This window comes from Salmo trutta, unplaced genomic scaffold (assembly GCF_901001165.1).
Source record: "Salmo trutta unplaced genomic scaffold, fSalTru1.1, whole genome shotgun sequence".
Taxonomy (NCBI): Eukaryota; Metazoa; Chordata; class Actinopteri; order Salmoniformes; family Salmonidae; genus Salmo; species Salmo trutta.
In genome coordinates this window covers 1,343,056-1,355,171 of record NW_021823195.1, presented here as the reverse complement: position 1 = coordinate 1,355,171, position 12,116 = coordinate 1,343,056, and the positions used below count along the sequence as shown (strand labels likewise).

The following is a 12,116-nucleotide window of genomic DNA, read 5'->3' as shown; positions in this document are numbered from 1 at the left end:
ATGCTGCTGCTCCAGTTTCAACTGTTCTGCCTGCGGCTACGGGACCCTGACCTGTTCACCGGACGTGCTTGTTGCACCCTCGACAACTACAATGATTATTACTATTTGACCATGCTGGTCATTTATGAACATTTTAACATCTTGACCATGTTCTGTTATAATATCCACCCGGCACAAACAGAAGAGGACTGGCCACCCCTCATAGCCTGGTTCCTCTCTAGGTTTCTTCCTAGGTTTTTGGCCTTTCTAGGGAGTTTTTCCTAGGGAGTTTTTCCTAGCCACCGTGCCTCTTTCACATGCATTGCTTGCTGTTTGGGGTTTTAGGCTGGGTTTCTGTACAGCACTTTGAGATTTCAGCTGATATACGAAGGGCTATATAAATAAATTTGATTTAATTTGATTTGATTTACTCTTCCTGGGGTTTATTATGGATCCCCATTAGTTCCTGCCAAGGGAGCAGCTACTCTTCCTGAGGTTTATTATGGATCCCCATTAGTTCCTGCCAAGGCAGCAGCTACTCTCCCTGGGGTTTATTATGGATCCCCATTAGTTCCTGCCAAGGCAGCAGCTACTCTTCCTGGGGTTTATTATGGATCCCCATTAGTTCCTGCCAAGGCAGCAGCTACTCTTCCTGGGGTTTATTATGGATCCCCATTAGTTCCTGCCAAGAGTAGCTCTACAGCCTCAGCTATTACCCACTATCCACTAGCCTCTACAGTCTCAGCTATTACCCACTATCCACTAGCCTCTAGCCTCTACAGACTCAGCTATTACCCACTACCCTCTACAGCCTCAGCTACTACCCACTATCCACTAGCCTCTACAGGCTCAGCTACTACCCACTACCCACTAGCCTCTACAGCCTCAGCTATTACCCACTACCCACTACCCACTACCCTCTACAGGCTCAGCTATTACCCACTATCCACTAGCCTCTACAGACTCAGCTATTACCCACTATCCACTAGCCTCTACAGTCTCAGCTATTATCCACTACCCACTAGGCTCGAGCCTCTACAGGCTCAGCTATTATCCACTAGCCTCTACAGGCTCAGCTATTACCCACTAGCCTCTACAGGCTCAGCTATTACCCACTAGCCTCTAGCCACTATCCTCTAGCCTCTACCCTGTAGCCAGGCTCAGAAACGCTAATGGAGGCTTAAGGGATTAACAGCTGATCTGCACCATCAAATCATTGAGAGCAGAACCCAAAGGTCAGAGATCTATTAGGGATAGTGTTACATACACATACAGTTGAAGTTTACATACACTTAGGTTAGACTCATTAAAACTCATTTTTCAACCACTCCACAAATTTCCTGTTAACAAACTATAGTTTTGGCATCTACTTTGTGCATGACACAAGCAATTCTTCCAACAATTGTTTACAGACAGATTATTTTACTTATAATTCACTGTATCACAATTCCAGTGGGTCAGAAGTTTACATACACTAAGTTGACTGTGGCTTTAAACAGCTTGGACAATTCCAGAAAATGATGTCATGGCTTTAGAAGCTTCTGATAGGCTAATTGACATCATTTGAGTCAATTGGAGGTGTACCTGTGGATGTATTTCAAGGCCTACCTTCCAACTCAGTGCCTCTTTGCTTGACATCATGGGAAAATCAAAAGAAATCAGCCAAGACCACAGAAAAAAATGGTAGACCTCCACAAGTCTGGTTCATCCTTGGGAGCAATTTCCAAATGCCTGAAGGTACCTTGTTCATCTGTATAAGCAATAGTACGCAAGTATAAACACCATGGGACCATGCAGCCGTCATACCGCTCAGGAAGGAGACACGTTCTGTCTTCTAGAGATGAACGTACTTTGGTGCGAAAAGTGCAAATCAATCCCAGAACAACAGCAAAGGACCTTGCGAAGATGCTGGAGGAAACAGGTACAAAAGTATCTATATCCACAGTTAAACGAGTCCTATAACGACATAACCTGAAAGACCGCTCAGCAAGGAAGAAGCAACTGCTCCAAAACCACCATAAAAAAGCCAGTCTACGGTTTGCAACTGCACATGGGGACAAAGATTGTACTTCTTGGAGAAATGTCATCTGGTCTGATGAAACAAAAATAGAACTGTTTGGTCATAATGACCATCATTATGTTTGGAGGAAAAAGGGGGAGGCTTGCAAGCCGAAGAACACCATCCCAACTGTGAAGCACGGGAGCTGCAGAATCATGTTGTGGGGGTGCTTTGCTGCAGGAGGGACTGGTGCACTGCACAAAATAGATGGCATCATGAGGAAAGAAAATTATGTGGATATATTTAATCAACATCTCAAGACATCAGTCAGGAAGTTAAAGCTTGGTCGCAAATGGGTCTTCCAAATGGACAATGACCCCAAGCATACTTCCAAAGTTGTGGCAAAATGGCTTAAGGACAACAAAGTCAAGGTATTGGAGTGGCCATCACAAAGCCCTGACCTCAATCCAATAGAGAATCTGTGGGCAGAACTGAAAAAGCGTGTGTGAGCAAGGAGGCCTACAAACCTGACTCAGTTACACCAGGTCTGTCAGGAGGAATGGGACAAAATGCACCCAACTTATTGTGGGAAGCTTGTGGAAGGCCACCCGAAACGTTTGACCCAAGTTAAACAATTTAAAGGCAATGCTAGCAAATACTAATTGGGTGTATGTAAACTTCTGACCCACTGGGAATGTGATGAAAGAAATAAAAGCTGAAATAAATCATTCTCTATACTATTATTCTGACATTTCACATTCTTAAAATAAAGTGGTGATCCTAACTGACCTAAAACAGGGAATTTTTACTAGGATTAAATGTCAGGAATTGTGAAAAACTGAGTTTAAATGTATTTGGCTAAGGCGTATGTAAACTTCCTACTTCAACTGTATATTACCGTACAGCCTTGAAGGTTATCTGAACAATGACAATGTACTGTATCATATCTAACCTTGTGTTTGACCTATAAGATGGACTGTACCTAACCTGTATTGATGGACTGTATTGATATACTGACTGTATTGATGCACCTTGTGTTTGAACTTGTTGGAGTTGTTGTGCTCCTTCTTGTTGAGGTCTAGGAAGTAGTTAGTGATGCGGTCCTTGGCTCTACAGTCCATGTCCCAGTTGATCTTGAAGGAGTCACAGGTGATATTGGTGATCTTGACGTTCTGAGGAACAGGAAGATCCTGCTTTTCCGCGATGCTTCTGTCCTGAGAGTTGTTTCCTGTCAACACAGGAAGTAGACAACACAGTCAACAAATAGTAAATAAATCAAAAAAGGCATTAGAGAGAGGGAGAGGAGATCAATATGCTTGCAGGTTGCAGCTGGTGGGGATCTGCTCTGCCTCCAGCACACCTGTCTCCTCTCACACAATCAGATACACCAACACAGAGAGGGAGAGAGAGAGGCGAGAGAGAGAGAGAGAGAGAGAGAGAGAGAGAGAGAGAGAGAGAGAGAGAGAGAGGGAGAGGGAGAGGGAGAGGGAGAGAGTCCTGGGGGAGAGAGAGAGAGAGAGAGAGAGAGAGTCCTGGGGGAGAGAGAGAGAGAGAGAGAGAGAGAGAGAGAGAGAGAGAGAGAGCGAGAGAGAGAGAGCGAGAAAGAGGGAGAGAGAGAGAGTGAGGGAGAGGGAGAGAGAGCACTGGGGGAGTGGCGGCAGGTTAGGGAGACAGGATGAGAAGTAGAGGGTGTGGCAGTTGTAACAATAGTAACAGAATGGTATGGGGTATAGCTCACTGTAAGTGGTATGTAGTAACAGAATGGTATGGGGTATAGCTCACTGTAAGTGGTATGTAGTAACAGAATGGTATGGGGTATAGCCCACTGTCAGTGGTATGTAGTAACAGAATGGTATGGGGTATAGCCCACTGTAAGTGGTATGTAGTAACAGAATGGTATGGGGTATAGCCCACTGTCAGTGGTATGTAGTAACAGAATGGTATGGGGTATAGCCCACTGTAAGTGGTATGTAGTAACAGAATGGTATGGGGTATAGCTCACTGTAAGTGGTATGTAGTAACAGAATGGTATGGGGTATAGCCCACTGTCAGTGGTATGTAGTAACAGAATGGTATGGGGTATAGCCCACTGTAAGTGGTATGTAGTAACAGAATGGTATGGGGTATAGCCCACTGTCAGTGGTATGTAGTAACAGAATGGTATGGGGTATAGCCCACTGTAAGTGGTATGTAGTAACAGAATGGTATGGGATATAGCCCACTGTCAGTGGTATGTAGTAACAGAATGGTATGGGTATAGCCCACTGTCAGTGGTATGTAGTAACAGAATGGTATGGGATATAGCCCACTGTAAGTGGTATGTAGTAACAGAATGGTATGGGGTATAGCCCACTGTCAGTGGTATGTAGTAACAGAATGGTATGGGGTATAGCCCACTGTAAGTGGTATGTAGTAACAGAATGGTATGGGGTATAGCCCACTGTAAGTGGTATGTAGTAACAGAATGGTATGGGTATAGCCCACTGTCAGTGGTATGTAGTAACAGAATGGTATGGGATATAGCCCACTGTAAGTGGTATGTAGTAACAGAATGGTATGGGGTATAGCCCACTGTCAGTGGTATGTAGTAACAGAATGGTATGGGGTATAGCCCACTGTAAGTGGTATGTAGTAACAGAATGGTATGGGTATAGCCCACTGTCAGTGGTATGTAGTAACAGAATGGTATGGGATATAGCCCACTGTAAGTGGTATGTAGTAACAGAATGGTATGGGGTATAGCCCACTGTAAGTGGTATGTAGTAACAGAATGGTATGGGGTATAGCCCACTGTAAGTGGTATGTAGTAACAGAATGGTATGGGGTATAGCCCACTGTCAGTGGTATGTAGTAACAGAATGGTATGGGTATAGCCCACTGTCAGTGGTATGTAGTAACAGAATGGTATGGGGTATAGCCCACTGTAAGTGGTATGTAGTAACAGAATGGTATGGGGTATAGCCCACTGTCAGTGGTATGTAGTAACAGAATGGTATAGGATATAGCCATAAAGGAAAGGAGACTTAACCTGTAGTTAATATCAGCCCTAAAGGAAAGGAGACTTAACCTGTAGTTAATATCAGCCCTAAAGGAAAGGAGACTTAACCTGTAGTTAATATCAGCCCTAAAGGAAAGGAGACTTAACCTGTAGTTAATATCAGATGCTGCCAAACATACCCTCGTAAAACTGACTATCCTACCGATCCTCGACTTCGGCGACGTCATTTACAAAATAGCCTCCAACACTCTACTCAGCAAACTGGATGCAGTCTATCACAGTGCCATCCGTTTTGTCACCAAAGCCCCATTACTACCCACCACTGCGACCTGTACGCTCTCGTCGGCTGGCCCTCGCTACACATTCATCGCCAAACCCACTAGCTCCAAGTCATCTATAATTCTTTTCTTGGTAAAGCCCCGCCTTATCTCAGCTCACTGGTCACCATAGCAACACCCACCCGTAGCACGCTCTCCAGCAGGTATATCTCGCTGGTCATCCCCAAAGCCAATTCCTCCTTTGGTCACCTTTCCTTCCAGTTCTCTGCTGCCAATGACTGGAACAAATTGCAAAAATCACTGAAGCTGGAGTCTTATATCTCCCTCACTAACTTTAAGCATCAGCTGTCAGAGCAGCTTACCGATCACTGCACCTGTACACAGCCCATCTGTAAATAGCCCATCTGTAAATAGCCCATCCAAATACCTCCCCCATATTGTTTTTTTATTTTTTTGCCCCTTTGCAGCCCCGTCTCTATACTTGCACATTCATCATCTGCCCATCTATCACTCCAGTGTTTAATTGCTAAATTGTAATTATTTCACCACTATGGCCTATTTATTGCCTTACCTCCCTAATCTTACTACATTTGCACACACTGTATATAGACTTTTTCTATTGAGTTATTGACTGTACGTTTGTTTATTCCATGTGTAACTCTGTTGTTTTTGTTGCACTGCTTTGCTTTATCTTGGCCAGGTCGCAGTTGTAAATGAGAACTTGTTCTCAACTGGCCCACCTGGTTAAATAAAGGTGAAATAAAATAAAGTAAAAAAATACATTATCAAGCATTTCACACGTTATCCAGATACTGACTGTAAACACTTGGTGGTCTATAGCAGCTTCCCACCAGAATGGGCTTTAGGTGAGGCAGATGAACCTGTAGCCATATTACTTCAACAGTATTTAACATTATACAGATACTGAGTGTTAGCACTTGGTGGTCTATAGCAGCTTCCCACCAGAATGGGCTTTAGGTGATGCAGATGAACCTGTAACCATATTACTTCAACAGTATTTAACATGAGATCCTCTCTAAGCTTTACAGGAATGTGGTTCTGAATATAAGTGGCCACACCTCCACCTTTGGCATTTCTGTAGATCTTATAACCATGTATTGCTGCCACTGTATCATCAACGGTGTTATCTAAGTGAGTTTCAGAGATGGTCAGAATATGAATGTCATCTGTTACTAGCAAATTATTGATTTCATGAACCTTGTTTCTTAACTGGCTGCCTCACATCTGGCCGTGATTGGGAGTCCCATAGGGCGGAGGACAGTTGGCCCTGCGTTGTCCGGGTTTGGCCGGAGTAGGCCGTCATTGTAAATAATAATTAGTTCTTAACTGACTTGCCTAGTTGAATAAAAGTTATATAAAAAAATGAAATAAAAATTAAGCTACATATGTTAATGTGGGCAATTTTCAACACTTTTCTGGGATGCTTGGTTGTTTTCATTGCTTTACCGGGAAGCTTAGCAGGAGGTAGACATGCTCAGGTTAATTACGTTAGTGCAGGGTGAGCTGCACACGGTGGATTTCCTGCTAAGGCAAACCGCCTCAGTGCTAACAGTATAAGTCTGGTCAAAGGCACATGATTACTTCATACAATAGCTGTAGGATCAGCAGAGGCATTCAGGGCAGTTAGAGGGACATAAATTAGGTTACTTACATTGTGTCTTCCAGCACCCCTGGTATAATGTACATTTGCTGAAGCATTATGACAACTCAGCGACACAATGCTAGGGATTAGCTGAGCTGGGCTTGGGGTCATTGATAAGTCATTGTCTCCACGCAGCCTTATAATGCTGTGAAAGGATCCAGGAACACAAATGATTTGGCTGGATCCCATCCTCCTTATATAATACGAGCTTTGTTTCCAGAAGGTATCAAAATTGTCAATAAATGTTACACCCACAGAGCTGTAATAGTCTGGTAGCCAGTTATGGAGGGCTAAAAGTCTGCTGAACCGTTCAATGCCACGATTTAGGGAGGGCAGAGGGTCACATATTATGGGGTGTTTGTTGGTGTCAAGTAGTGACCCAATCAGTTCTTTAAAATCCATCTTCAGCAGTTCTGAGCTGCCCTTCATAAAGTCATTGGATCCCACATGAACTATGATAGGCTCAATTTCCTGATGAGACACCTTGACTACCACCACTACTACTAAAGACGGCGCCAGAGAAGATGGCAGATGTTATGTGCTCCTAACTGATTGTGTTTTTATGTTCGTTTTTTTGCGTTGTTTGTAACAATTGTTTTTTACTTATTTTGTACATAATGTTGCTGCTACTGCCGCTTATGACCGAAAAGAACTTCTGGACATTAGAACAGTGATTACTCACCACGAACTGGAAGAAGCTTTTTTTCCTTTAACGAGTCCGACAAGCCCGACGTGAATGACATACTTCTTTCCCGGGAACAGGCCCAAATCCCCGTCATTTGTGTGAAGAGACGAGGGAGAAAAAGAGGACGGAGGTCGGGCTGCCTTCTGAGGATTCGTAGGTGATCGAATAAACCCCCCCTGCCATCCGTTCTACTAGCTAACGTGCAATCATTGGAAAATAAAATCGACGACCTATGCGGAAGATTAAAGTACCAAGGGGACATTAAAAGCTGTAATATCTTATGCTTCACGGATTCGTAGATGAACGACGACATTATCAACATACAGGTGGCTGGTTATACGCTGTATCGGCAGGCTAGAACAGCGGCGTCTGGTAAGACAAGGGGTGGAGGACAATGCATATATGTAAACAACAGCTGGTGCACGATATCTAAGGAAGTCTTGAGGTTTTGCGCACCTGAGGTAGAGTATCTCATGATAAGCTGTAGACCACACTATCTACCTAGAGTTTTCATCTGTATTTTTCGTAGCTGTCTACATACCACAACAGACCAATGCTGGCACTAAGACCGGACTCAATGAGCTGTATTCCGCCATAAGCAAATAGGAAAACGCTTATCCAGAGGCCGGGGACTTTAATGCAGGGAAACTTAAATCTGTTTTACCAAATTCCTATCAGCATGTTAAATGTGCAACCAGAGGGAAAAAACTCGAGACCACCTTTACTCCACACAGAGACGCGTACAAAGCTCTCCCTCATCCTCCATTTGGCAAATCTGACCATAATTCTATCCTCCTGATTCCTGCTTACAAGCAGAAATTCAAGCAGGAAGCACCAGTGACTCGGTCAATAAAAGAGTGGTCAGATGAAGCAGATGCTAAGCTACAGGAATGTTTTGCTGCACAGACTGGAATATGTTCTGGGATTCTTCCGATGGCATTGCGGAGTACACCACATCAGTCACTGGCTTTATCAATAAGTGCATCGATGACGTCGTCCCCACAGTGACTGTACGTACATACCCCAACCAGAAGCCATGGATTACAGGCAACAATCGCACTGAGCAAAAGGCTAGAGCTGCTGTTATCAAGGAACGGGACTCTAATAAGGAAGCTTATAAGAAATCCCGCTATGCCCTCCAGCGAACTATCAAACAGGCAAAGTGTCAATACAGGACTAAGATCGAATCGTACTACACCAGCTCCGACACTCGTCGGATGTGGCAGGGTTTGCAAACCATTACAGACTACAAAGGGAATCACAGCCGAGAGCTGCCCAGTGACACGAGCCTACCAGACGAGCTAAACTACTTCTATGCTCGCTTCGAGGCAAATAACACTGAATCATGCATGAGAGAACCAGCATCCTGACGGGATGCATCACTGCCTGGCATGGAAACTGCTCGGCATCCAACCGCAAGGCACTACAGAGGGTAGTGCATATGGCCCAGCACATCACCAGGGCCAAACTTCCTGCCATCCAGGACCTCTATACCAGGCGGTGTCAGAGGAAGGCCCTAAAAGTTGTCAAAGACTCCAAGCCACCCTAGTCATAGACTGTTCTCTCTGCTACCGCACTGCAAGCGGTACCGGAGCACCAAATCTAGGTCAAAGAGGCTTCTAAACAGCTTCTACCCCCAAGCCATAAGACTCCTGAACAGCTAATCAAAATGGCTACCCAGACTAATGGCTACCCAGACTATATACCCCCTGTATATAGCCACGCTATTGTTATTTACTGCTGCTCTTTAATTAATTGTTATTCTTATCTCTTACTTTTTTGGGGGTATTTTCTTAAAACTGCATCGTTGGTTAAGGGCTTGTAAGTAAGCATTTCACTGTAAGGTCTACACCTGTTGTATTCGGCGCATGTGACAAATACAATTTGATTTGATTTGTTCCGGACCATTGTGTGATCAAGCTTTCCGTAGCCGACGTGAGTAAGACCTTTAAACGGGTCAACATTCACAAGGCCGCAGGGCCAGACGGATTACCAGGACATGTACTCTGAGCATGCGCTGACCAACTGGCAACTGTCTTGACTGACATTTTCAACCTCTCCCTGTCTGAGTCTGTAATACCAACATGTTTCAAGCAGACCACCATAGTCCCTGTGCCCAAGAACACCAAGGTAACCTGCCTAAATGACTACCGACCCGCCCGTAGCACTCACGTCTGTAGCCATGAAGTGCTTTGAAAGGCTGGTCATGGCTCACATCAACACCATCATCCCAGAAACCCTAGACCCACTCTAATTTGCATACCGCCCTAACAGATTCACAGATGATGCAATCTCTATTGCGCTCCACACTGCCCTTTCCCTCCTGGACAAAAGGAACTCCTATGTGAGAATGTTATTCATTGACTACAGCTCAGCGTTCAACACCATAGTGCCCTCAAAGCTCATCACTAAGCTAAGGACCCTGGGACTAAACACCTCCCTCTGCAACTGGATCCTGGACTTCCTGACAGGCCACCCCCAGGTGGTGAGGGTAGGTAACAACACATCTGCTACGCTGATCCTCAACACTGGAGCTCCCCAGGGGTGCGTGCTCAGTCCCCTCCTGTACTCCCTGTTCACTCATGACTGCACGGTCAGGCACGACTCCAACACCATCATTACGTTTGCAGACGACACAACAGTGGTAGGCCTGATCACCGACAACAACGAGACAGCCTATAGGGAGGAGATCAGAGACCTGGCCGGGTGGTGCCAGAATAACAACCTATCCCTCAACGTAACCAAGACTAAGGAGATGATTGTGTCACCAACAAACTAACATGGTCCAAGAACACCAAGACAGTCGTGAAGAGAGCACGACAAAACCTATTCCCCTCAGGAGACTGAAAGGTTTTGACATGGGTCAAGGCTCCTAAACAGCTCCCCCCCCCTTTTATGCCTCTGCTACTCTCTGTTATTATCTATGCACAGTCACTTTAATAACTCTACCTACATGTACATATTACCTCAACTAACCGGTGCCCCCACACATTGACTCTGTACCGGGACTCCCTGTATATAGCCTCCACATTGACTCTGTACCGGGACCCCCTGCATATAGCCTCCTTATTGTTATGTTATTGTGTTACTTTTTATTTTTTTATTTCGTTTATTTGGTAAATATTTTCTTACCTCTTCTTGAACTGCACTTGTTGGTCATTTGACAAATAAAGTTTGATTTGACCAATGCAGGCTACACACCGCTCCTTCAAGCCATGGCCCTGCCGCCCTCCAGGGTCCTTACCTTCTCTGTCACTCAGCTGTATCAAGTCCAGGTTCAGGTTCTCCATCATGTCGTCGCAGCGGCTGACAGGGCTGCTGGTGCCGTCGTCCACACGCGGAACCTCCATGGCCTTTACAGCGTCTCCTACTGTTGTCTCTTCGTGGTGCTGAACTGATCTTCACCTTCAATACACAGTCCAGTCACTCGCTGTGCTCAGTGCTCCCCTCCTCCCCTCCCTTCCTCCTCTGATCCCCTCCTCTTCCCTTACCCCCTCCCCTCCTCCCCTCCCTTCCTCCTCTGATCTCCTCCCCTCCTCTTCCCTTACCCCCTGCCCTCCTCTTCCCTTATCCCCTTCCCTTACCCCCTCCCCTCCTCCCCTCCCTTCCTCCTCTGATCCCCTCCCCTCCTCCCCTCCCCTCCTCTTCCCTTACCCCCTCCCCTCCTCCCCCCCTGCTCCTCTCAGGTCCCCTTCCAGTACTCAAGCAGCTTCAGCACAGCGGCATGGCACGGCACTACTTGGACAAACGGTCCCCGCTGAGACGCAGTGGATAAACGGAAAGAAATGGAGAAAAAGGAGGGAACATGGCGTTATCTATTAGACACGTTATTGTGTTATTAATGCGTTGCTGATGTAACAGGCCACGTGTGTTTATTTAGCCTCGGGGCAGAGAACATAGAGCAGGGATTAGCAGAAAAAATGAATTAAATGACGGCTGATGTAACCAGATTACTCTGCTGCGCAGTGTCGCAGCTCCAATGAAACCTCTGTCGCCTTCACATTCATCTCTATTTTGGTCTACAAATAAATGAGAAGGCCAGTAAATACTTCATTTGAAATGTGACAATATGCCGGCTGCAGGCACCTACCTTCACCTGTGACGGCACACCATCAGATCAAATCAAATCGTTATTTGTCACATGCTTCATAATCAACAGGTGTACACTAACAGTGAAATGCTGACTGACGGGTCCTTTCCAACAATGCCGATTCAAAGAGACAGATAGACAGATAGATAGATAGATAGATAGATAGATAGATAGATAGATAGATAGATAGATAGATAGATAGATAGATAGATAGATAGATAGATAGATACTGTAGATAGATAGATACTGTAGATAGATAGATAGATAGATAGATAGATAGATAGATAGATAGATAGATAGATAGATAGATAGATAGATAGATAGATACTGTAGATAGATAGATACTGTAGATAGATAGTTAGATAGATAGATAGATAGATAGATAGATAGATAGATAGATAGATACTGTAGATAGATACTGTAG

The 12,116-nt window shown here is 45.0% G+C and overlaps 1 protein-coding gene across 1 annotated transcript in view; it reads right to left on the bottom strand.

Moving 5' to 3' along the window:
• LOC115189580 (phytanoyl-CoA hydroxylase-interacting protein-like) overlaps positions 1-11,081 on the bottom strand; it is a 30,270-nt gene extending 19,189 nt beyond the window's left edge. The window contains exons 1-2 of the mRNA XM_029748201.1: positions 10,847-11,081; positions 3,010-3,206 (exon numbers count right to left, since the gene is read on the bottom strand). Of these exons, the coding sequence (XP_029604061.1) occupies positions 3,010-3,206; positions 10,847-10,952 (303 nt within the window). The 5' untranslated portion in view covers positions 10,953-11,081. The remainder of the gene's footprint in view (positions 1-3,009; positions 3,207-10,846) is intronic.
• Between the last annotated feature and the right edge of the window lie 1,035 nt (positions 11,082-12,116).